The sequence below is a fragment of the Heliangelus exortis genome, chromosome 3, assembly GCF_036169615.1.
Source record: "Heliangelus exortis chromosome 3, bHelExo1.hap1, whole genome shotgun sequence".
Taxonomy (NCBI): Eukaryota; Metazoa; Chordata; class Aves; order Apodiformes; family Trochilidae; genus Heliangelus; species Heliangelus exortis.
In genome coordinates, this window is record NC_092424.1 from 83,687,494 (window position 1) to 83,713,191 (window position 25,698).

General features: G+C 36.7%; 1 protein-coding gene across 2 annotated transcripts in view; it reads left to right on the forward strand.

Annotated features, from left to right (window-relative positions):
* Positions 1 to 25,698, forward strand: part of IMPG1 (interphotoreceptor matrix proteoglycan 1) — a 57,499-nt gene that overhangs the window by 8,775 nt on the left and 23,026 nt on the right. For both annotated transcript variants that reach the window (XM_071741534.1, XM_071741533.1), the window contains exons 2-12: positions 1,820 to 2,053; positions 5,631 to 5,797; positions 6,007 to 6,035; positions 8,255 to 8,322; positions 9,314 to 9,402; positions 11,883 to 12,029; positions 14,079 to 14,137; positions 15,776 to 15,796; positions 17,102 to 17,346; positions 18,765 to 18,841; positions 19,276 to 19,750. In XM_071741534.1, the coding sequence (XP_071597635.1) occupies positions 1,820 to 2,053; positions 5,631 to 5,797; positions 6,007 to 6,035; positions 8,255 to 8,322; positions 9,314 to 9,402; positions 11,883 to 12,029; positions 14,079 to 14,137; positions 15,776 to 15,796; positions 17,102 to 17,346; positions 18,765 to 18,841; positions 19,276 to 19,750 (1,611 nt within the window). The remainder of the gene's footprint in view (positions 1 to 1,819; positions 2,054 to 5,630; positions 5,798 to 6,006; positions 6,036 to 8,254; positions 8,323 to 9,313; positions 9,403 to 11,882; positions 12,030 to 14,078; positions 14,138 to 15,775; positions 15,797 to 17,101; positions 17,347 to 18,764; positions 18,842 to 19,275; positions 19,751 to 25,698) is intronic.

Consider the following 25,698-nt stretch of genomic DNA (forward strand, 5'->3'; position numbering starts at 1 on the left):
GCAAACTGATAATTTTTTACTCCTAATTTTTATAGTATTACTCTCACTGAAACTGTTCCTTTTGAACTTTATTGTTTCCTTTTATTTCTCTTTTACAAGTTTTCAAACCATTCTTCAAAGAGATCAGTACATATGCCACCTTTCTTACATTTTCTTCTTTAAAGTTTTCCAATTATCTACAAATTTTACAGGTTTCTTTCAAAGCAGTTATTTCGAATCTTCTTTTGTTCTGCTTAGATTGCCTTTATTTTTCATCTATAATGGCAATATCAAATGTATGAAAATGCAACAAAAAAGCCCCATACTTACAAATTACCTTTAACATATTTATTAGTTTGTATGCAATATTTTGGAAGATAATCTAGAAGATACAAATTGCTCCTGTCACAGGATCCTGCAAAATGCCAATTTTCAGCTCATGTAAATGTGTGCCACATGTGCTTTTTTTTATCACTGCAATTTCACATTGTTTTACTTCTATCTCAAAATGAATCCTGAACTTTTTGTATGTTTTTAAGATGGAGGTTCCTAGATTTGAGGCTATTTTGACACCCTAGAAGCATTTCCATTTTTCATAAGTGAACAGCTATATAAGTAAAACCTAAGCCCGGATCTTCAATTCCCACTCGCTGATCTCAGTTCTTTTCTACTGTAGTTGTTCCAGTTTGTCAGGAAAAGATCTACTGAGATACAATGCTAGAGTGTTCACATCATCTTTTGTGGCAAAGAAAAGATATGTGGCAAAGAAAAATACTTGTAGTCTGTTCTGATTAATACTTCAATTTATGTGAGAGAAGGATTGAGGAGCGCCCTGTGGGGTAAGAGAAGGAGACTGTAAACAACTCGCTCTTTGCCCAGAGACAATAAAATCACTGTTCAGCTTTTGAAAGTGTTTCAGAGTACAGTTCTTGGAATGGGTTCAAGACTGCAAACCTGATGTGAAGGGAAGCCTTGAAGCCCCAAAGAAAAATAAGAATAACTTAAAAGGGTGCAGGTTTAAGGTACAACCATTTGTTATTTTACTTATCTGCCAGCATAGACACCTTGATACACTGTAAAATGATACATGTACACTTCACCTTCCCCAAGCTCCAGACTGTTAGTTATCACTGTACTGTAACTTTCCTCACAGGGTGATATACTCACAAATTATATGGTTTAGCTAGACAGGAAAGCTGGGGAAAAGCTTTCCGCCAGAGAGGGTAGTGATAGGACAAAGGATAATGCTTTAAAACTGAAAGATTTAGGTTAGATATCAGAAATAAATTCTTCACCATGAGGGTAGTAAGATACTGAAATAGGAGGAGGAAATAGGACCCCTATGGAGGGTCTTGATGCCTCCTCCCTGGAGGTGTTTAAGGCCACATTGGATAAGGCCTTGTGCAGCCTGTTCTAGTGGGAGTAGCCCCCACCCATGAAGGGGGTTTGGATCTTGATGATCTTTAAGGTCCCTTTCAACCCAAGCCATTCTATGATTCTATGATTTAAGGTCAAGCCTTTACCCATCATTTGCAGATCTAACACAAAGTCCCATTTGAAAACAAGATTTAGTACTTCTGAAACTTTTACCCTGTGCGTCCTGGGGTCATGTGTTCAGATATATGGAAAGTAGTTTCTAGGTGTCTTGAGTCCCCAGTTCATGCATGTGATCACAGGACGTCTCTTCAGCACATAAATTTACTCAGGGCATTGACACCAAGATAATGTAACAACAAGAACTCTCAGATTCATGCCCATTTTCCAGACATGATCTTGCGTTGGATACCTACTGCCTATGCAATCTATGTTTATGTGCATGGTTCCTTTTTATCTTTTCCAGAAAGCCCTACTAAAGTAAACCGTGGTGAAACTAAACATCTTGCAGATGCCTCAGGGTCAGACAAAACAGAAAGGACAACAAAGAGGTCCAGAATATCAACCATAAGGCGAATATTTGACATGGCAAAACACCGAACAAAGAGGTCTCCCTTCTTCTCAACTGGTGTGAAAGTTTGCCCACAAGAATCAGTGAAGCAGATTTTAGCCAGTCACCAAGCTTACTACAGATTAAGAGGTAAGACGATGATTGTAGCATGTACTTCCTTGTGGAAAGTATTTATTTTAAATAAGGAAACACAATAACTTTTCACAGTCTTGTTTTTTATCTCTCTAGGCAGTGCGCGTGCTATTTGCTTTATGCTTTATTTTTCCATAATCAAATGTTATGTGTACATCAGCATGGTTCAAGACAGTTACCAGAACACAATAAAACAATACACTCAAAGGACATTTCCAGCATGGCAGAACATAAAGACCAAGCTATGCTTGCACTATCGTGTATAGATTTCTTTACCTTTCTCAACAGTGCAGCAGGTGCCATCATTGCAGAATTAGTCCCACCAGCTCAAGACAAGTAAAGAAACTATTCATTAGTCATTGCACAAATAAATCAGTGTATCTGCAGTTATGTTTAATCTGCTGTAGTGGCAGTATACTACAAACACTGAGATAACTGTCAGCACTTCATGCAAAGACCTTAGTCTTATGTGTCAAAAATCTAGAATGTTTTTGCTGCCCTCTTCCTCCCTTTCTTTACATTCCTTGATCACTGAAAGCCTATAGAGTTACCACTACAATTTTAGGTCCCTGAGAGCATGGTGCAAATAGTCCTCTAGTTTTTATACTTCCTCTCTTCCTCCCTCTACCTCTCCCAGTCATTCTGTGGCTGATCTAATTTCTTTTAGAAAAATGCATCTTTGTGTTCTGTATCTACCCAGTCCAAATCTAATTCAAAAACCTAATCAGCATTTCTGGGATGCAAGAATCTAAGAAACATCTACTCTCTAAATCAGCTTTGTTTATTTGTCCTCTATACTGATCTCCAAACATTCACACACATGTGCATAACTTGGCTGCTCATCTGTTGCTCTTTCAGGGAATTAGCTTGTTCCCTCTGAAATGAAACCTGGATGTAGGGCTGCATAAATTTTATTCCAGCAGCCACTTGCAATAGGCAGCATGGTCAAACTACAACAATGCCTGTAAGCCATTGCAGGAGCTCAGACAGTCACTATTGGATAACCTGAGCCTTCTGTGACCCTATACCAACTCTGAAATAACACTCCACAGCTTAAGTCACTCTGAAGATAGTCCATCATGTAGGGCAAACTGGGAGGATGCATGGAATCAGATACAATGTCTCCTCAGATGGCCATGTGTCATGTTTATCTAAATCCTGGTAACTGGATTAGTTTTCATCAGATGGCATATCTTTATTTAGCAGTTACTGCTGAGAAAAATAAATACCAGAGAGTTGTAAGTGAGAAAAAGATGATAGCAAGTAGCCTTAACTGCTAGCTCATAATGAATAAATCTCTTCAAAAGACATCCTGTTCCTTTTTAATAATCTGACAACATCTGTTCCACATGCAGCTGCTTTACTAGGAGAGCAGGTTGCTCCTGAGGTATTATTGAGGTGACCTAACACAGCCAGATAATTATCTCACTCTAAACCAAACCATGTATCAAGTACTGAAAATAAATGTCCCACCTCACAGTAATGAACTTTGCAGAGTGAAGTACTAAAGGCAACAAAATTTAAATTGCTAACAAGCTTTTGTTAAAAAATGGGGGTTTTTTCTTGGACGTTTGAAAATCTTCTCTAAAGGCATTTAACTTCAAACAGCATTTTCAAAAAGTATTCCTTCATCTTGACTGGGGGTACACTATATCTTCAAATCCAAAAATATGGCTTGCTTTTATGACTCTGTACCAAAGGAATCAACAGGTAGGGACTGAGAGAGTCACCCACAAATGGGAAGGTATAATGATAGCTGAGATAAACTGAACTGGTTCTGCTCAACACCCATTGGTTCTGGCAGTCACTGGGCCATGTTGGTGTTCCTACACAGCTGCAGAGAACAACCTGCATAGGAGAATATTTCTGCAGTTAAGCAGGAAAGTCCACACAAAACAGTGCTTCCTGACTGGCTCTGTGCTTGCTTGGGGATCTCTGATTTTAAACATGACTCCAGGTTTCATTCTATCTTTAGTTTGAGGCTGTGAAAACTGAGTTAAGTGGAATTAGATATTCTGGATGGGGAAAAGGGCTGGTATCTGAACAGAAAATAAAAGAATAAATAGTATAGTTTGTCAGGTATGCATCTGCTTTATGGATAAGGCAACAGATTATCCTCCAAAATCTTTTAAAAGTGGTTTCAACTTACAAAAAGAGGAGAATTCGGCAAGATATGAAAAGAAGTGCACTCAGAAGCGTAGCTCCACCCGGCCATCCATGACTCTCAAAACCTCACTTTTTGCAAACACATCTAAAATCTGTGTTGTCAGAATCATCAAGGGAAAGTAAGCCCTATAAAGTACTTCTGAGAAGTCCTTTTATAACGTAGCCACTGCTGCTTTCTCTCCACCTTCATGTCATGATCCTCACTGACAATGCTCGAGATCGTGGTCTTTGCAGCAGGAACAGGTTTCACAGGTTTTCCCTGAAATGCCTGACAGAGTTCTGAATTGCATGAAATTAAACAAAAAAAACCAGGATCCTGAGCCTTAATATGTATTCTAATATATTTTTTAACATATTAAAGATGAACTTTGAACTTTCTTGAATAAGGAGTGAGCAAACAGAATACATAAAATGAGTAGTCTCCATTATTATGCACTTTACATAAACCTGTGTCATTAAATTTCTTTGCATCCAGTAAACAAGGCTCTCTTAGAGCCATTCCTGAATACCACTTTTTCAAAGTCTCCCCCCCCGTCTTACTCTTTTTTGTTCATTTTTGTTTCCCCAAATGAGGGGATGCTGCTGTTCTCTTTGCAGCCACAATACCTGTTAATCTTGTCTGATGTACCCTGGTATTTACCTGAGTGATTCATCACCATGGAGGAGATAGTTAACATGAAAATGACTGTGTACAGTAATGTAGAGAGAAAGGAAATCATGTTCTTTCCAAAGGAATTTTAACAATGCTAAGTCATTTCAGAGGTGTTTGAAGAAACATAAAATCGTGTACCTGCTGCAGAATTTCCTTAAGATTTTGAAAAGACTAATTACATTGAAAAATTGGAATACAATGAAATAATTTTAGTCTACTCCATTTAACATTTTTTCCATTAAAATATTTTGCTATATGTGCAGGGAATATAAAAATCCTAAGTATGTTCTGTTCAGTCTGTTCTGTGCATAGTTAGCTATACTAACATGTAAACCCTTTGTATTCAGTTAAAATTATGATTAGTCAAGTGTGATGACCATGAGATTAATTCTTTTCTCTACCTCCATGTTGGCTCTCACTAGAATACCCAATATACATCTTTGCAAGTATGTGCATTTGAAGTGAAGGAAACGTGCTCTGTGGCTGTTCCTTATTTATGATGATGATGACAGGCCAAATTAATCTCATTTTCAATAAGGGATATTAGCTACTCAAGGATGAGTAATCCTTCAGCAAAAATGCAAATGGCTGTCAACTTAAAAGTATCTAAAAGACCTAAATATCTAAAAATATCTAGAAGCTTGATTTGTTTATTCAGGACAGTGGAATGTGTAAGCTCCAGAATATTATAAAAAGACTTTCAAGTTCACTTTTTGGTACAAAGCATCCATCCCCAGCCCCTTTCTTCTTACTCAGTATGCCAGGAAGCTGTGTGGGAAGCCTTTCGTATTTTTCTGGATCGGATTCCTGATACTTCTGAATATCAGAACTGGGTTACTGCCTGCCAGAGGGAAACCTTCTGCATATTCGACATTGGCAAAAACTTCAGCAATTCCCAAGAGCACCTGGAAATAATTCAACAGGTAAAAATTATTGACATTTGTTTAGAAACAGGGAGATTTGCAAGTCTCTCCCCATTTGCTTCTATATAGGCAAATTAATTGAGCAGGAAGAGGAGGGGGCATATATTAGAAGGAAAACAAAATACAGTAAACAAAAGAGCTAACAGGCTTCTGGTCAATGGTTGGATACACCCACTAGTAAAATGCTGTTTTTCTTAATCTTTTTGCAGCGAGTAAAACATAGAGCCTTCCAGGAAAGGTAAGTAGCACAAGTAGAACCTTGCCACTTGATGTTACTGCTTTTTATGGAAAAGATACATGTAGATGTGTGTGGATGTGAGCAGATAGACCAGATACACAGATAGCACTGTGTTGGTTTTAGTATGTGCTGTGAGAGATGTGTATACTGTACATATTATAGTACACAGTAACTGAATCACAAATAACGAAGGTGGCCTAATGTCTGAGTTGCCTGTTCACTTTCAGACATGAAATAATTTCTTCATAGACTAATGTGAGCATGCAACTTTGACAGAGCCATGGCTTTGCAGTGGACTATTGACAAAAGACCCATCATTTATATAATTCTCAGAAGGAAAGTCAGAGGGCTCAACAAAAGTTTAGGTGGGAGGCTACCTTAAGCAATAATATGAAAACTTCAGCTTTCACTTCAGCTTTCTCCCGTATTTTTACATGTCAGGGTAGTGTTAGCTACGGTGATGCTTTATTCTATGAACTCCTGGAAAAAAAGTGTTCTCCTGGCAACACTCAGAAGTCTGAGGACTGCAGGGTTAAAATTACAGTACTGAACACTGCATATAAATACTATATTACAGCCAGGCAAATCACTGTCCACAGTTTCTCTTATTAATGTAGTTTTTTTCAAATTTTTTTAGATTTTCTAATGTGGCAAACAATGTTTTCCATTCATAACTTATACTGTCTGATAATCACAGTGGCCTTATATATCTCTGTTCATTGTGACCTGGGGGCTTTGAGTGTTCTTCTTTCTCAGAAATGTATTTTTAATAATGTAGAGCCTAATTAAACTCCCCTGGAGGTCCAAAGGGAGGTCTCTTCTCTCAGTCTCTCAGTGCAAACAGCAGCAGCAATGCAATAAGTGAAGTGACTGATCTCAGAGTTCTTATATTCTGTGTGAACAGTACAGTTTCCCCCAGGTACTATTCAAAAGCCAAAGCAAATTCTATGAAATTACTTCCATTTTAGCTGGAGATATAAGCAGCTCTGGTTATGCATTGTTGGACTTAATCTTTACTACTCTATGGTATAGGGAATATTTTATATCTTCTGTAGATGCCATGTAGAGAGATCAGTCACCAGCTAATGACACAACACTTAATTAGTCAACATTGTGAAAATTACAGTCATTATCATTATTATTACAAATAACACTTTATTTCTCATCAGACAAGATATCCAGAGGGCTTAGTAAATCAGGTGTTGTTCATGTTCTTTACATTATTAAACATCTAGGTTGGTCCCATCTATAAATGCAGCCCAGCCATGTTTTCTATCTGTGCTACAAGCTCCATGTTCTTCCTTTAACAACACACTACACATTTGTGGTGCCCATAGTTCTTTCACACATAACAGTTTTCACAAACTGAACCAGTGTGCACTGCCTTAATAATAGCTATTTCTATAGAAATTTTGAGGAATTCCATCCACATTTATTTCCATGACTGGGCTTTTTATTTTATGCTGTGTTTTTTTCTTCACTCTACATAGAACCTGAGAGAACAGAAAGTCTTTACCCCTCCAATTTCATGAAAGAAAAATCTGAAAACTTCACTTACAAGATCTTTATCTAAGAATATAAATGTGAATAAAAATTGGTGTTTAGACCATAAATCATTCAATAGGATTAAAGGAATATTGAACACATTTATAATAAAATGTACTTGTATATACACACACCACTTCTATTTTTCAGGCAAGCTACTAGTCTCACTTCTGAAATTATTCATCACCACATGACTGTAAAACTTAATAGCAATACAAAACCAAATCATGTAATGCAAGGCAGATAATCTGTATATCACACCCACTATATTCTTACTTTTCAGCTGTCTGTCATAGGCACCATGACAGGCATTAACTGATTTAATTTCTGCGACCCTATTTCTTTGACTACTTGGAGAAAAATATCATGAAACCTCATGAGCAAATTCCTGACAGGACTGGTAGTCGTTGGTGGAGGAATATATCAAATCAGTATTTTTTTTGATTGTAAGAATAGCATAATGAAGGAGAGGAGAGGAAATACACAATCTTTTGAATATAAAACACAATCTGCTGGTCTGTTGTCTGTTTAACCAGCTTATAATAATAATTTATAACAATAATAACTTATCTTATTTAAAGTGCACTAGTATAGGGGTCATTTCAACACATTTTTAGACCCTTGCTATTACAACGTGATGATCATTAAATCACTCATTTCTATTTGATTGATAGGAAAGATGAATTATCCACGGAGAAAACAGGTGGCAAAAAGCTGGAAGACACTCCTTCCATTTCTACAGGTAAAATCAAATCTGCTTTCTGTGTCTTCTGCCCATTAAATAGAATTGCTAAAATCAGTGACTGATAGACCTTCAAAGGCTGTGATTTAATTAATGCAATAGAAGCATGACAAATTTAGTGAGGTATGGGGGAAATGCTTTAATAAAATAATCCTTAAAAACCAGGTATTTTATTTCTTTTCAGTAAGTCTGCAACTCAAATGTAGCATTCCAGGTTTGTTTTACAGTGTTTCTCCTAGAGAGAAGAGGGAGAATAATGCAAATTCTGCTTCAGTTATGAAATAACATTTAGAGTGTCAGCTGCTGCATTTTGTTAGGCAAAATAAGCAAGCATTTGAAAATAATTACTTTAACCAGAAAGTCACAGCTATGCCAAGACATTAATTTGAGCAGATGATTATTTCAATTAGACCTATCAACAGGGTTGTGCATTACACTTCTTTAAAATAATGTTATAAATTTATGCAGTGATAAAAATCTGTAAATCTCGGTTCAAGGAGGAAACATTCTGCACACATATTTCAAAGAGGTCTAGATATGACAGAATCTTATTGATAGCAACTTACAGCATGGTAATTTTGCTTCTAGCTCAAAAGCTCTGTCAAAGTCTCTTACAGCTTTAAAATGAGCCCTAAAGAAAGGTGGCCTTCACAGAGACAAAGATCTCAACTGGCTGAGACATTTGGTGATATATAATGTGGTATGACAGGAAATTAGCAAATATTATTATTTAATTCACACAGTTTCATTGAGGCATAGTCAGATGCAATGCTGCTGAGGTTTTTGGCCTGGAAAGAAAGTCTGCCTGCTGTATAAAGAATGTCTGCTTTACCCATGGTATAAGTCATGACCACCTTTCACTGGCTCATGCTTGCTGTCAAACACAGCCTCCCTAAGGAAAGCTGCTCCAGCAAACCTGACCAACAGAGAAAGGGAAAGATTTTTGATGTGCAAACCTGCTCTTGTCTGATTTTACTTTAAACTCCCTCAGGCTCCCCTGGGACATCCCTCACTCCATACGCACCAGTACCTAGCGGCACGCTGCTCAACGAAATTGTTGACACGAAGGCTCCTGTCAAGGTGAGGGAAATCCTCTTTTCCTAATTCACCTTTTTCAGTCACCTCTTCTTTTTGAGCTTGCAGAAAAGAGGGGGAAGCTTTATAAACATTCTGCACTTATAAACCATGAGTTCTGCCCTCTGTTACTCTTAGTATGACTGAGGGATTTTATTACTATCTGTTCTGTACTGGTATAGCACATGATGTTTCTTGTGTACACAGCACTGAGTGTAAAGATAGGGCAACCAGTTTTTAGGCAGCCTTCATCCTTTTCATGAGGGAACCATTGCCTATTTTTCACCATTCTGTAACCTTGTTCGTTAAATAATGTAAAAATGCATACCTTCTAAGTTTGCCACAAATCAGGGAGCAAGGCTAGGCCCCCTTGCCTTTCTCCAGTCAGCCAGCTGACAAGCAAAGGATCTTTCCCGATGTCTCCCAGAGCAGCCACGCAGCATGGATCTCCCCCCCTGTGGGTTTACAGGGGCTGCCACAGGTTATGTCTGAGACAGGGGTGGGGGTGAGAGAAGAGACTGTTATTATCCCTGCCCTTTTTATCCCTTCCTGGGACACCAGGAGGTGGCAGGCAGGTGGCTTTGGCCAGGGTGAAGCCACGTGGCTACAGGGAACCTTCCAGACCCTCCCTCTGGAGAGACATCAAGGAAGACCTCACAAGGGCTTGATAGGACACAGCTGCTGAAAGCCCCAGGTGGGAGCTGGCCCCTTCCATTTCCCCTCCAGTTTGCTCCAATCCAGTTTGATTATCTTGCTTTCCAAGGAGTTTGCCCTTCTCTAGAAGTTCCTGGAAATGCTGCTCTGGGATTATTTTTGTTGTTTGTGTGTACTGGCTCTAGGAAGAGGCTTATGCAGCCTCTTCTCCACTTGGGTGAGAAGTCAATGCTGCTGCCACCAAGAATTTGAGGACAGAAATGAAGGCCAAAGTCTCACCCATCACACACCTGGCAATTTTCTACCCTTCTCCTTCTCTGCAAGCTTCTCAGCTCCGGCACAGGAATTACACCAGAGTGATTCCAGTTACATGCTGGTTTTACTATCCAGAATTATTACATCATAATATACCACATCATTACATACATATCATTCAGATCCTCAGGATCTAAAAAGCAGCAAAGTAATCTCAATATCCTCAACTGTGTATTACTTACCTTTATCATAACTGTTGCAGTGATAGAGCAGATAGAATATGAGGAGAAAACATTTTTAAAATTGCTTGTTTGTGTTGTTTGAGATCTACTGGGAGACTGGAGTCACTTACTAGTTCCTCTGTGATATAGATCTCCTCATTCTTTCTCTGCCCAGTCCTTTGTGACCAGCTCCGTGAAAGCTAGCTCCTCAAAATTCACCAGGCAGCTTTCCAGAAAGTATATAATCCTAAGTTTTCTGCTTATATGCTAGCATATTACAGAATGCTTTTTCTCTAACTGATGAGCCATATTTTTATATACACAAAACATACATTCCTCTAAAATGGGGGCATCCTAAGGAATGGCTTAGATCTGAGTTACACAGAATCAAGTGGTGCAGAAACTGGTTTCTTGGTTTCTCCCTTTTCACTTGTTCTTTATTAAGGATTTTTTTTCTCTCTTAGTCCCTGACACATCATAACTGCACACATTTCTTGTTCTGCTTTTTCTTGAAAACTATCAAAACCTAGGTGTTATGTATGGGATGGGTGTCTCTAGCAGCCTTATGCCAAGCCACCTGGCAGCAGAAGTGGAAAACCCACCTCTCTGGGATTTAGGCTGACACTACTCTTTTGATCTTCTTGATCATTGTATTGCTCTTCTTGTGTTTATTTGTTTATCCAATGTATAAAAAGCCTGGATGAGAGTATAAATGACCTCAAGCAAATAAAAAATTAGTCAATTGAAGCATTAAAGAAAAGAGGAGAAAAAACTAACTGTAGGCTAGAACTTCAAATAGTGTTAAGAAACAGCAAACAAAATAAAAGTACTTTTAATAGCAGTACAGTCAACTACGTAGGAAAGGTGTAACACAGATGAGGTTAATTCTACTTTATCATCAGGAATAAACAAATTAAATAATCTAAGCATGAAACAGTAACAGAGTGTCTGCTCTGGCTGACCATGGGTTTTCTGAGGGTAGGGTACCAAACAGCTTTTTGTCTCCTTGATATCACACACTTCCTTCTGAAGTGGCAAGTACAGCTTTATGACTTTATTGGTGATGAAAATAAGAAAACTTGGTAGCACTCTTAGTGCAAGAAATGGCCTGATTGTCTCCATCACATTCATTTATGTGTATTAAAGGCAACTCTCAAGTGACAGTAATAGAAAGTTGTTTGCAAATGCAGGAGAATTAAATCAACAGATGTGGCTAGGAGCTCTTACCTTTTAAAGGATATGGTTCAGAATATTATTTTGGGGACAGGCTTAAAAAGGAACCCTACTACCTCTTAAATACTGAAATGTAGGGGGAGGGGGAAATCACTGTTTTACCTTGTGTCTCTCCTCTTCCAGGAGCTGGAAACAAATACAGTCCCAGAATTGCCTGTGGAGCAAATGGTAGAATTCAGTGTCACTCTCACTGACCATCAGTATACAGCTGAACTTAATGATCCCAACTCCCCACAGTACCGACAACTCGCTGCCAAATTCCAGCTGCAGGTGAGGAGGCTTTGTGAATGCCAAAATGTCAGCTTTGTGTCTTGGATGAGATTCATAATATGAAACTGTCTTCACCATGAAACAGAACTAGAATCTGCTGCCCTCATGTGAAATAGGTAATTCCTTTTGTCTCGAGGCCTTCAGTTTTCCTTCATGTAAAGGTGGCTTTTCCCCAGGCTGATGCCAGCTGTTCAGCTACCAAGCTAACAAGCTAAGGCCTTTATCAGCAGCAGAACCTCAGATAGCTGATGAACAGAGTAAGTTTAGGAATATCATCTGGTCTTAATAAGGAATCCATGGACAGTACTTTGTCGTAGTTTAATTTCTACAATAAATATGATAAAAATAATATAAATGTTAAAAGTAATGAGCTACTGTTGTCTGAACTGTTCTTCAAAATCTTCCAGTAATTTTGTTGTGATTTATCACAGTTTCTGTTGGGACAGAATTGGAACATCCATGAAAATAATAATATAATTCATATAATTAATTATATTAGCTGAATGTTCAGCTATCAGTTTAATAGATTCCCAAAAGGTTTTCTTAGTAAAATTAACTAAAGCTTCTCATCAATTTCACAATCATTCCTTAGTGCAAGCTATTTCACTAATCTCCTTCCTTTTCATTTAAAAATGGTGAAAGATATGCTGGCAGATCCGCTAAACATTGGTTTCTCTGGGGATTTCCAGTATTATCCTCAAACAAAGCTGCCTGTGTACCTTTTTTGGTAAACATATAATGATGTAATTCATTAATCTGATTTTTAATTTATTTCATTAATTTCATTAATATGAGGATGAGGAATGCAGTTTTGTAATTGTTAAAATATTTTCCACTGCCATGAAATTTAATCTGTCAGCTTAAAGAGTCCAAAGCTGTTCTTGACAAACAATGTTGAGCAGAAAAAAATTTGTAGTCTGTTACCATGAGCTAACCTCTGAAATGCTTTTTTCCAAAGATAGATCATGGAGGAAGCAGAGGGCAATCTTGATGCAAGACAATTTTATAAGTACACCCAAAGGGTGAGAATCAGGAGATTAGATCTAGAATTAAAACCTCATCCAGCCACATGAGTTCCTGTACAAATTCCAGAGAAATCCTTGGGAAGGCTGTTTGCCATGGAGTCCTAGTTCAGTTTCTAATTCATTCCAGGATATGGGGAGAGGGAAAAGCTCCAGCAGACTTTGCAGTACACTGGCCTCCAGCTTCTTTTCTGCTTTTTTCTGCTTCCCTTGCAGATTAATGGCTTAGACAATGTGCTTCCTGGTATACAGCAGCACCAGGAGTGAATCAGAAAGGGACTGTGAAACTTGGTGTTTAAAAAATGTCCTTTCCTCTGACATAGTGGATGTCCATAAAAAATTTTATTTGAATGTTGAATTTGTGAATGTTGCTAAACAAATGTTGAAAAAGACCAAAAGATCAATTAGCTGCATCTCAAAACACTGTTAAATTGTGAGATGCTGATAAACCCACTTATTATTCTGAAGTCTGAAAAATTAATTCACCTTTTCTACTTATTATTTATTTTTCATACTCTCTCTCCTACTCACAACCATGTAGCTGTACAATTATTTGTGTTACAATTAAAAGTATATTGGTTTTCTATTTATACAGGACAGTTAATACTGTTTAATTAAGAAATTATTTTTCAAATAATTTAAATCCACCTGCATTTGGTCAGTATTTCTACATTGTTAATAATTGACAATTAAGGTCACTTGAATCACATAATTATTTATCAAGAAAAAATGCTGAAAATGAGGAAAACATTTGATTCATGTTGTCTGAATTGACTATCTCTGACTTTCATCATTACATTACTAAAAAAAAAAAACAACTTTATTTTGCCTATTTTTAAGACTTCCAGGCAGCATTTACAAATGAAATACTGTGTTCAAGTTGAGCAATGATGATACCATAAAGAGGGATGTTGAGACTGCTTCCTAAAGCTCTTTTTGAAATATGAAATATGCTGTCTAGGTAGCCACCCAGTGCTTGCTTTTTAGTTGTAGGACTTAACACTGCATTAATGATTTTTTTCTATAGATGCAAAAAATATTTGAGAAACTTCCAGGATTCAAAGAAATTCACGTATTAGGATTTAAGTAAGTAAGAAAATGGGACTCATTTTTCTATTGGCTACTAGAATTCTCCTTTTCTTTCTTTTCCTCTAACATGAAAAGACCTAGTGGGGTATATATTGGTATAAATAAAAATAGTTTTCTAGGAACAGTACAGAGGCAATATGGAGAAACGTGTAAACATAAACCAATTGAGACTGTAATATTTTGCATTACTAAGTAGAAGTAGCTATGATTTTCTGATGGGTGAAGTAACCAATAAATCTTTCGAAATTATTTGCTAGCAATTTGTTCTTCCTTGACAACATAAGGAGAGCTAGGAATATATTTATTTTATTTTTTGTGTCGATTGTGTGCCCTTCATAGATTGTAGTCAAGTTACCTTGGCAACAGAAGTTTGCATTAGGATCCATATTCACACATATAAAGAAAATTGTTTCAAACAATGAAAAATATTTCATTTTTAATAAATTATGTCTTGCCATTTTTTTTTTTAGTTTTACCATCCTAGTGTATTTACTGATAATACAAGCTACTGTGTATTTTTTCAGCAGAGAATCTACAGGAGAGAGGGGATCAAAAGCTGAGTATTTGAGGTGGTTATGCCTGTAGATAAGACCAAATTATGTAACAAATCAAGGGGAAAACAAATTACTATTAGTAAGAAATAACATGAAATTGAAAGAGAATAAAGAAAAAGAACAAATACATAAATCCATGTGGGCTTACGGCACAGCATCAGGAACATTCAGTCCTTCTGGTAATATTCAGTACATATTGAACAACACTAATATCAAAAGGCAATTTTAGATGAGAGCATACTTCTTCCTAGCTGCAGATTTGCTGGGAAAAGGGGAAAAGAAGAGGAAATACAGTGAAAATAAGTTTCTTGCATTTTGTTAATGAGAGTAAGAAAACAAAAAGCTGGCAACTGTAGAACAAGTACAGAAAATCTGTAGTAGCACCTCACAGTTACAACTGGAAATAACAAACCTCTTTCAGTTGTGACTCCAAGAGATCTGGGTTCCATTTCTGTTTAGTTTGTTGGTCTTAGGAGCTGATATGAAAGCACGTTCATGAATGTGGAAGACTGAGATGTCTGCCCATCATCTAGTGACTTAGCACCTGAGAGTTACAGATCAGCTAAGACAGGTGTTGCTGTGCTTTCTCCCATATCTACATTGCTACATGTATTAGCAGCATTCCCCACAATGTAATTTGGACAGACAACATTAGGGATATGCTAGAGAATTCATCAGGGAAAATAATAGGGCATAATATTAAAGAAGGCACCATGTGCATAATAGTTGCTGCTACTGTCACGGGTGTTCATTGCCACCACAAAGGTACAGATTAGCAATGACAGTCCTCAGTTTGCACCATTTGTAGTGGGAAATAGGAAAGCAGATATTGCAGACTATCAAGGTAAGGTAAAAAACCCTGTTTCCCTGCTCAAAAAATGGAGATTCCCATTGTTTGAAGGGAAAAAATGAAATTACAAAGAGTAGGCTGTCATTTTCACACAGAGACAAAAATTATAGACCACACATAGAAGATAAATTGTCAAAAGATGTTTTTGTTGTATGACTGATCAATTTACGAGTCTGTTTTGTTTTGTTTTATAATCCTTTATCATACCCTTTCTTCTGCGATGAAATGAAGAGAGAAGAAGGAGAAAGATGGGTAATTTGTCTCTAATTCATAATTAAGATTAATCATTTTATACACAATTAGATGTAGATGGATACATCAGTAAATGTTCTTTATCTTTCTGTGACAAAGTGAATTGATTTGTGTTCTTCCCCAGTACAAAATCCGTGATATAAAGCAGCAGGGAGAGCTTTTACCTTAATCTGAAAGGTTCATGTAATCAAATTTTGTCAGGATCTCTCTGAAGGAAAGAACATTGTTTGACCTAAGAAAATTCACATTCAGATGAGCAAAGATCTCTATCACTCATAAACTGAAAGTGAAAAAAAAAAAAAAAAAAGGGTATTCTCCTACACACATCATCTTCAGTAAGTATGTAGAATTTGATTTGTTACCTCCATTATCAGGGCAGATGGAACAGCAAAGAGACCAGTTACTAGCCTGATAAAATGCAGGAAGCTTTTGACTGATAATACAAAGAGCTACAGCCTTTATTTGTTGCTTAAAATTGCTGCTGGGAAATAATTTACTTAGCAGTTCCCAGAATTTCTCTTTTACTTGTTGTTTAAAAGGAAGAATTGTCTAATGCTTTTATTGCAGCATCATATAGATGCAAATACATAGCACATACTAGATAAAGTGGAATTCCTCTCTGTCCAGTTATTTCATATAAAAAGCAACACAATGGAATACAGATGTTTTAATTTTAATTAAGTGAATGTAGCATTTACAAATAGCAAAGTATTAACAATTGTGAAAATTTTAGACTTCTCTTAAATGAGTGCATCAGTAAGTATCTATAAAGATTCATTCAGACTTGGAAAAGCTTACTCCCAATGTGAAAAGTGATTTGCTTGCCACATTAGCAAACTTTCTTGCTGTTCTTCAAAAACCAGTAAAAAAAATTGGCCCAGATATGTTAGGATTTTTGCTTATCTGTAGTTTTATGAGCTGTCTAATCCCTTTTCTTCTATGCCTATATAATTAATAGGTTATTGAGGCTTCTAGTAACCCCAGCATTCATTTATGACTGAACTAATCATCAACAATTTCAGATTATATTACCAGTTCTACAGCTCTCTGAGTAGGCAGATTAAACAGGATTATGTCAGATAGCTTTTATAATTGTCTCCAATATTGGATTCTTTATTAAATATTATGTTTAAAAGAAAAAAAATTATGAACAGCAAGATATTTGTAGATGACAGTCTCATTATAAAGAAGTGTATCTGCATTATTTTTCAGAAGTTAATAAGTTATCACCACACATATTTTTGTTTGTCCTCAGCCAGTAACTGGTTTTGCTGCACTGAACACTTTTGCATTTTCACCTTGCAGATCAAGCAGCACTGTAGCACGGTATGTGGTAAACTTTGAGAGAGATGGCTCTGATTTGAAAAGCACAGGAGATGACATCTCAACGATTGGATCCAATAAGGTGGAAATTCCTCTTCCTCCAAAGGAAGACAGGGAGATATCAGCAAGTAAACTCACAGTGACAGACCTTCAGCAGCTGGTGGCCATTGCACTCCATGAAGACCAGTCCTTGCCAATGGACCTTGGAACACTTCATTTTACTGATGGTCAGTAGGCAGGGCAGTGGCAGACACAAGTCTGAACCTTGCCCTTTCAAACTGATGCAGTTTCAGTAAGGTTTCCTTTGTTTCTCTAACAGAATGTTTTCCCATTCTCCTAAGTGTTACAGAGCATCCAGAGGGTGCACAGATCTAAGTGAAATTGTATAGTAAAATCTGACTTTACAATTATGCAGACAAACGTCTAATCATATTGGAGAACCTGTTCCATGCTAGTTTGTTTAGAAAAACTGGATATTTTGCACACTAAAGATGCAGGGAAAAAAAAATATTACGAATAGTCACTTTATCATTTTCATTTCCTAGTATGGACAGTCTACTTTTTTAAAAAAATAAAAAGTGAGGGCTTTCTCTAACAAATGTAGCTTTCTGAAAGCTAGGTCTCTAAGTGCAAGCAAGCCATCTAATCTCTCAGTGAAGTCAGAGACAGACACTCTGAAGAGCATTTGATCCCAACTTAAAATCAGTGATGTGAATTGCACTGTAAAGGTGCAGTTTGGTCTCTGAAACACAGAGAGTGTAGATGACAAGCAGGGTGTGAAGACCTCCACTAGAAAGTTGAAGGGTTGCATCCTGTTCAGTAATCCAGCTAATAAATATCCCCTTCTAGTTCCATCAAAGATTTTTTTTCAAAACTAGCATAGCCCTGTTGTTTTGTTGTTGGTTTGGGGTTTTTTTCCTAGGGGGGCTATAAAAGGGAAAATAATTAAAAATTTTTTTTCATATGTATATTTACCAAAACAGTCTTAAAACAAACACCAAATTTTATCTGTTTAATTTACAAGCAGCATTAATATATATATATATATGAACTAGTATCTTCTCTAAGAATAAAATCTCATATTTTAAATTAAATTTTATTGATATAGAACAATTTAATAACTAATTATTTTAATCAATTTTCCCCTAATAGTTATTTTAACTACCAGTTTTAGAAAAAAAAAACTTGTATGCAAGTATTCTTTAAGAATACTCTTCACCTCTGAGATGGTGAAGGGAGCAACTGTTCACTAAAGCCAAAACACCAACAGCAACAATGGTGTGGACTCTGGGTAAAACTGAATTTAGGCTTAATGAACAACACAATATAATGACTTATCATAGCCCATGCAGCTTTAACTGAGCAGTTCATACATCAGCTGATTTTAAGCATTTACTTGTGGTACATCTCTCTGCAGACCTATCCCATTTATATTAAATAAAGAGTACATTCCAGTTTTCCTCATAATTACCAGTTTAAATTAAAAATTATGCCCCTTTCTTCTTAACATGGATTTTTAAAAGTAATTTTTGTGAAGAATAGTTTTAATACTATTTTTTTTAACTGATCTGATATGTTTTAATCAGTGTGCCAGTGGTGAAATATTGTGCTCTCTTTCTCATATGTTTGGGTTTTTTTCTTTCAGACTCTATTATAACATCTACTGAGTTTGATAATGATATCCAGGCCATGGTCACTATTCCTTTGGCAGGCCCTGGTTTGGTAAGTTAGCAGTGGGTTTCATATTTATTTGAGAAGTAAAATCAAATAATATTGAGATGTACATAAATATACAGAAAAGGGCTCTTATGCTAAAATGCATACCTGCCTCTTAGAAATACTGTAAGGATGAATGTTGTGGTGTTATACGACAACAGAAACACTGTTTGTTAATCACAAAATAAACCATGTCTCAGTAGTACATCTCAATGGCAGGAGAGCAATTGATAGGGATAGTGAAAAGCATCTTTCTCTGAACATTTTTAAATTACAGGCAATGTGATTAGGCTCACGTGCACATTCCAAACACTTTATACATCCCATGACTTCATGCTGAGTCAGCTGTTTGCAGGCCTTTGTGATTAAAAAATATTGGCATTTCTAGCAATGAAAGTTAAACATAATAACAAAAACTGCTTTTAAAAAACCTCTTTTAGGAGGACTCCATGGGTGTGGAACTCCCACTAGGTTACCCCAGCCCAGCAACAGCAGACCAAGCAGGAGGCATCTTGGTCGACGAGCTTACAACTGGGATTCCTGTGCCAAGTGGAGAGATCAGTGCCCCTGAAGACTTAAGTAATTTTGTTACATCTGAACCTGCATTCCCTACCAAACCCCCCAAAGAACCAGCTCAGGACAAATCTCCTCCAGACTCAGAAGATACAGCTACTGACCAACGAAGTTTCACAGTGCCTTTCAGTGTTCTGGGTAGCACGAGCAGCCCTCCAAAACCAAGGGACTCCTATTTGCCTCCTCCAGCAGATGATTCTGCTAGCAATGACTTAATCACTGATGGCTATGGGCAGGCTACCATGCTGGCAGGTTACACCACAGGTGGCTTTACTCCACCTGATCTCCTGCAAGCTGAGGATGAGAAGAAAGGAGCTGACCAGGACAGTCTGTCTGGACAAGGTAAGATACAAAAACTTTTTACATTAAAGAGAGTAGTAATAATGGTTGTCATTACACAGAGAGTCACATGTAAGTACAGTAAGCATTCCTGTAAGTTGTGGCAGAAATTTTTCTGGACATTCAAAGGTGAGAAATATACATTTCTGATGCCCATTTCAAGAGAATCTTAATATACCAAACTTCCAGGTTGTCAATGCAAAAAAAACCAAAATCGAGCAAAACAAAAAACACTGACCCAACAGCAAATGCCTAAGGATAAGACACACTTTTACAAATTATTGTGGTAAAAATTTAAAAAAACAAAAAAAAAGGCAGAGAAAAACACATAAAATAAAATGAAAATGAAATCTCAGCTTAAAAAAAAATTGTTATTTAAAATGTGTGAGGTACGTTGCTTGGGGTTTTACTGATAGATCTGGATGGTAGCAGCAAGACTGTCATGAAATGTTTTATTCCAAGCAAAGAGAACCACGGGTCAGAAAAATTTCCATTCAGCCAGCTCCCTCATTGCTCAGTCCTTGGCCTTTCATGTTGCACCCTGCAATCAGAAGCATCTTGGAGTGAACATAATGAACCCTCCTCCCCCTTTGAAGGTGTCCCTCCTGACCCAGCATGCCCAGGAACAGCAAGAAGGCACCTTCATCCCTGCCGTGCAGCCACACTTGCACTCTAAGGCAACAGGCAATGTTTGCAAAGCTGATCAGAAACACTCCATTGCATGGTGGGAACATCCTTCACAATGGGCCCACACAGCAGAAATGTGAGAGGGGGGAATGCCCACATATTGTGCTGTCTATATTATGTATTTTATGCATCCAGAAAATAACAACATTTTAGAAAATAAAGATTGTAAAAGCTGCCACTTGGGATGATACACAAATCAGCTCTAGACAGGGTGGAGCATAGCATATTCCATGATCATGTTGTTGCATCTGGGTAATTTATGTATTCAATCAGAATTTTCTGTTCTGTAGCCTTGCCTTTATACACAAAGTCTTAAAATGAGAGAAATGCAAATACTTCATGCTTAGCAGATTAGAAAATCACTTCTTACAAGAATCAATGGTGAAATGTTCCTGAAAAAAAAGGTCTATGATGAGAAGCATTGAACACAACCACTTTCAAATGCATGCTGAGAAGTCTTGAAGTGCTACTGATAAAAGAACAGCATATCTTCAAATAACAGTACAGCATACCTTTAAATAATGGAAAAGTGACTCTCCCCAAAGAGAGATGAATTTCCAGGCCCCTTACAAAAAAGTACTGAAATGCCTGGATCAGATGTCATGGTTTAAACATCTGACTACTCTAAAACATTTTTGTTTGCTGTAGCACCTTCAAAATATATGGGAATTTCCATTCCCATTTACAACCAGTGAAAAAACTGTTTTGTTTTGGGTTTTTTCCTGCTGTCTGAGGTGCTACCTGTTGAATATTATCTAGTATTCCTCTTTCTTCTTCATGTTTTCTTCCTCTCTGGAATTTACTCATCAATATCTCTTTTGTATGGTTAAATTTTTCTCCTTATTTTTTCAGTCTTCCCTCACTCTACCTAAAACAATAGGACCAATCAGAAAGGAAGTCACTTGTGTAACATGACAAATACCAAAATATTTCAGCAGTAAAACAAATGCAAACAAATGTATAAGCAGATAAAATAGTTCATAAAGTCTGTAACAATAATGATATACTTCTGCTTCCTAAACAGTAAGAAGAATTTTAGGTTTTATTTGCTTTGATTGTAGATATTAGTAAGTTATATATCTAGTTAAATTATTTCCAAAATCCTGAAATCTTGGTTATCATAAAGGAAACAATATTTCTGGAGAAGGAATTCTAGAAACATAGCATAAAATAACTCTAGCAGTTCAACTTTTCTGTTATGCTACATCTCAATCTTACCAGCCCGGATCATCTTCAAGCTCTCAAGGACTCTCAGAGAAGATTCTGCAGGGTATATCAGGATTTTTTCTGTGAGAATAACTCTGATGAGAAGTAGCTGGTGGTCACAGCATGTGTAATGGATAAGAACCTCAGTATTTCCCATAATTGCTTTCACAAAACCTTGTTTTGAGTGTTTGTCTTTAATATCTCTTCTGCCCCAACAGTTAATTCTGTTGTACAGTCCTTGTTCACTACTACTGATACTCAGTCTCTAGAAAATCTCAGTTTTCTGGATGTCTGGGGATTCTTTCTGCCTCTGCTTCATCCCCAGCTATCTAATGCTTCATCCCCAGCTATGCCTAGCATAGCTTCCTATTTGGCATAACCAGCATTGTCATGGACAAGAAAAGCTCATTGCTTCTTGCAAGAACTGTTCTCAGGACTGGAATTCACCCATTCATTGTGCAGGAATGCTCACCATTTTTTCCACATCGATGATTATATAGGGTAAGAACTGTTTCCTTGCATGTTTTTCTGTTTTTCTGAAGTTTTCTTTGACCATAAACTGACAAGCTTCTCTCAACATTCTTCCCCCCCTCAGCTCCTCTCTGAGCCCTTTCATTTGTCACTTGCCACCTCAGATGTTCAAAGAATGCTTTTCATGGAGCTGCTGCTTCAGTCTGAAGTGAACAGGTAGGCCTGGCTACATCATTTTCTCAAGAATTATATATAATATTGGTTAGCCTAAAAGTTATCTGTGAACTGGAGAAGAGGCTGAATACAAAAGTTTCAGCAGGCCCATAGTAGGATACATCAGAGTTGGTAGGATGTTCATTGCTGTGATAAAGTTAAAATACCATACTTGGAATACTACAGATACCCCAAGGAGCATTAAAGATTTTGGAGCATATGATTAGCATATGGCCAAAATTTGATGATAGTCTGCTGCTCAGCTGTCTCTGTGCTGAGAACAGCAGGAACAATCAGAATAGAACAAAATCTGCATCATATCTTCAAAACACGATTTAAAATTCTAAAATTAAATTAATAATACAAGCAAAACAGTGTGAGAGAATCAGAGCACTATTTTCCCAATACATCACCCATTAACAGTCTTGAGCTATCCAGGCTCTTCAGTTCAGTTTAAGCTTTGCTTCCTTCCTGCAGTACCTCTTTTTTCCAAATGCTATCAGTTCTCCTATATTTAACATTCCCCTGATGATTTTGCCCTTCCATTTTCAGTGCTATTGACTCTAAATATCTCCCTCCCTCCAAATTCACCATAGTACTGCTGACTTAAAATCAGCTTGCTATTCAAAACTTAAGCTTTTCATCTCTTGCAGATAAACATCCACTGAAAGTGAGACATAATGTGTAATGTAGATTTTCATAGATTCTGGTCTCTAATCACATCTTGTGTTAAAACAAATCCATTATCACCTTTCTGTCTGTGTGCAGAGACAAGATTTAAAGCTGAAAAATAACATTAATGTCCTAACTAAAATAATTTTAAAAGTAGTACGAGTATTGCAGTGACTAATGCAATAGTGAAACAAGAAAAACATTTAAAAACAAAAAACTGATTTTTAGGCTGAGGGTGTAAGATTAAACTTTGCCAGGTTTTAAATTAATTAAGCTAATGGAGTTTACACATCATATAGCCCAGGTGGAACATATATAAGTTAAAGTGGCACTCCTGAAACAAATATAACCTAAATGATGTGTTTCCTTTGGTCATTAAATATTTTTGGTCTTGATAGAAATGATGGCTTTGAGAAATAATCTGTTATGATCAAATGGTACTAGCATTTTGATTTTCTAAAATCATTTCAGTCCTCTCTTTAGAGGATTCAGTAACCTTAACTAGCATAAGAAGGTCCATTTGAGCTTAGCCTGACACTTTTAGTAGTGAATTCTTTGTTAGGGGATAGCTCATGCCACCTGCACTAGACAATTATAGGCAAGCTCTAAGTTTTGTGCTCTGAATCATATTTCTGAATGGAGCTTTATTCCTCTGTCTAATTGTTACAGAGAGTGTTTGGGCTTCCAACTTAGATTCTCTCAGACTTACCTCAGATGTCTCACATAAGGAAACTGCTGCTAATATCAACTTAAACTGTTTATTCTTTAATTTGAAAGATGCTATAGTATTTACAACTGACAGACAAAAAGACATAGAAATGTTAAAGGGGGGCAAATTTGCAATAATGTTTATACTAAATTTAATGGGTTTTCTGTTTGTGAAAACCTAGAATGTGCAAAACTCCTGCCCAGATAGATCTCATATATATGCACATTGCAGTTGGAAAATTAAATAAATAAATTAAAATTGCCTTTATCAATGCAACTTTATAGAAAGGTATTTATTGGAAAGGACTGAACACAAATTCAAGTAACAATAGCCAGTTGTAAGTTAGAAGGAGTCAGAAGTTTCATTTTCATTCCTTAGAATAGTAAGATCATTATGTCTGTTGGGAAGAACATGACTAAACCAAGCCTGGATGCAAACGAATTTGTTTCTTCTTCATTTTATTGTATTTACATGTTTTGGTTTCTTTTTCATTCTTCCCCAGTTAGTGGACTTCTTAATATTTTTTTTTAAATTATTGTAGAATACAATACTTGTAGAGTTGTGGTGCCAATAACAGATAACTGAGTATATAGTCAAAATTTCATATATGGCCAAATATTTCTCTAGTAACCATCTTTATTGTTATGCAGTGTGGAATTATGGGATTTCAAGCAGAGCTGGAGCAAGGTATTGCTGGCATAGCAAACCTTGCCAGGGGTTTGTGACTATTCATGAGTCACATCTTCATACCTGAAGTCTTAGATTCCCAGTCAATACCTTTCAACAGAACTTGCAACTGTTCTGTTTTATTTTTCTAGAGATCAGGAGGAATGAGGTTGCAAAAATACTGCAGCATTTTAGTCCTTCCCTCTAAATGTATCCACAGCCTAGAGCAGTTGCTGAAAACCTGGCTAAATTGTTTTAGACTGGGAAGATAAATTCCATTCCCATCTCTATTAATATTTATTCCTCATTTCAGAACAGAGCCTTAACAACCACTCTAAACTGAAATGATATGAATAAAATTTTTGCTGAACCTCTCTTGAAGAACTCCAGAATATACCCAATTGATACTGCAAAGCTCCAATAAAGAGAAAAAGTAGTGTGTCTTGAGGAGGATGCATGCCTGAATGCATCAGGACAGACAACTGTGTTGGCAATACATGGCAGGGCAGGGGAGAATACACTCAGCATCAGGTGCAGTTACCAAAAATAATTCTTCCTCCTCTGTTGGGAGTTATCTGTTTCTCTTTGTCCAGGCACGTGTATTGCAATCCAGTCTTCTCTTTAATTGACAATTTTGCTTTAAACTATTGTAGATCTAGTTACTAGATATACCTAGTATTTCTTCCATGTGGAGGGAGCAGAGTATTTATAGACATCTAATGAATTTTTTTTCCTTTAGTTTCGTGTTATATCCATAAGTTCTATGATCAATGACTCATTCTTTTTGTTACATTAACAAATGTTTCATCTTTGTATTATCACCACTACCTAAAAACGGTTTAAATGCAAATTCTGTACTTTAATCAAAACATCTTACATGAGAACAATCCCACATATTTGTTTAAATACCTTTTTTGAGAAACTAGCATATGTCTTAAGACTTCTACATCCCAGTGTTATATGAAGGTCTTTTAGAGAGTATCAAAGCAAACATAAATCTAAAGGCTGTGTGGATCCATTTTACTGTACTGTGTAGCTACTGTTGGTTTTAACATTTAAACTGACTGATGAGTTCTCCAGCTACTCTGAGCTGCCCAGATTCTGAATCCAACCATGATGGTTGGATTTAACAAGCCAAATTCAAGACATCTAAGGCATCTGGTCCAAAGTAATTATCAATATCACTGACATTGAAATATATTCTTACAATGCATCATAATGTAAAACAAGCAGGATCCTTGCATCTCCCTCTCAGAGTCACTTGTTCCAGTTCAAGCCTATGAGAAAAACAGATTACCTACATCCAATACAATAGGTTAGAAGAATA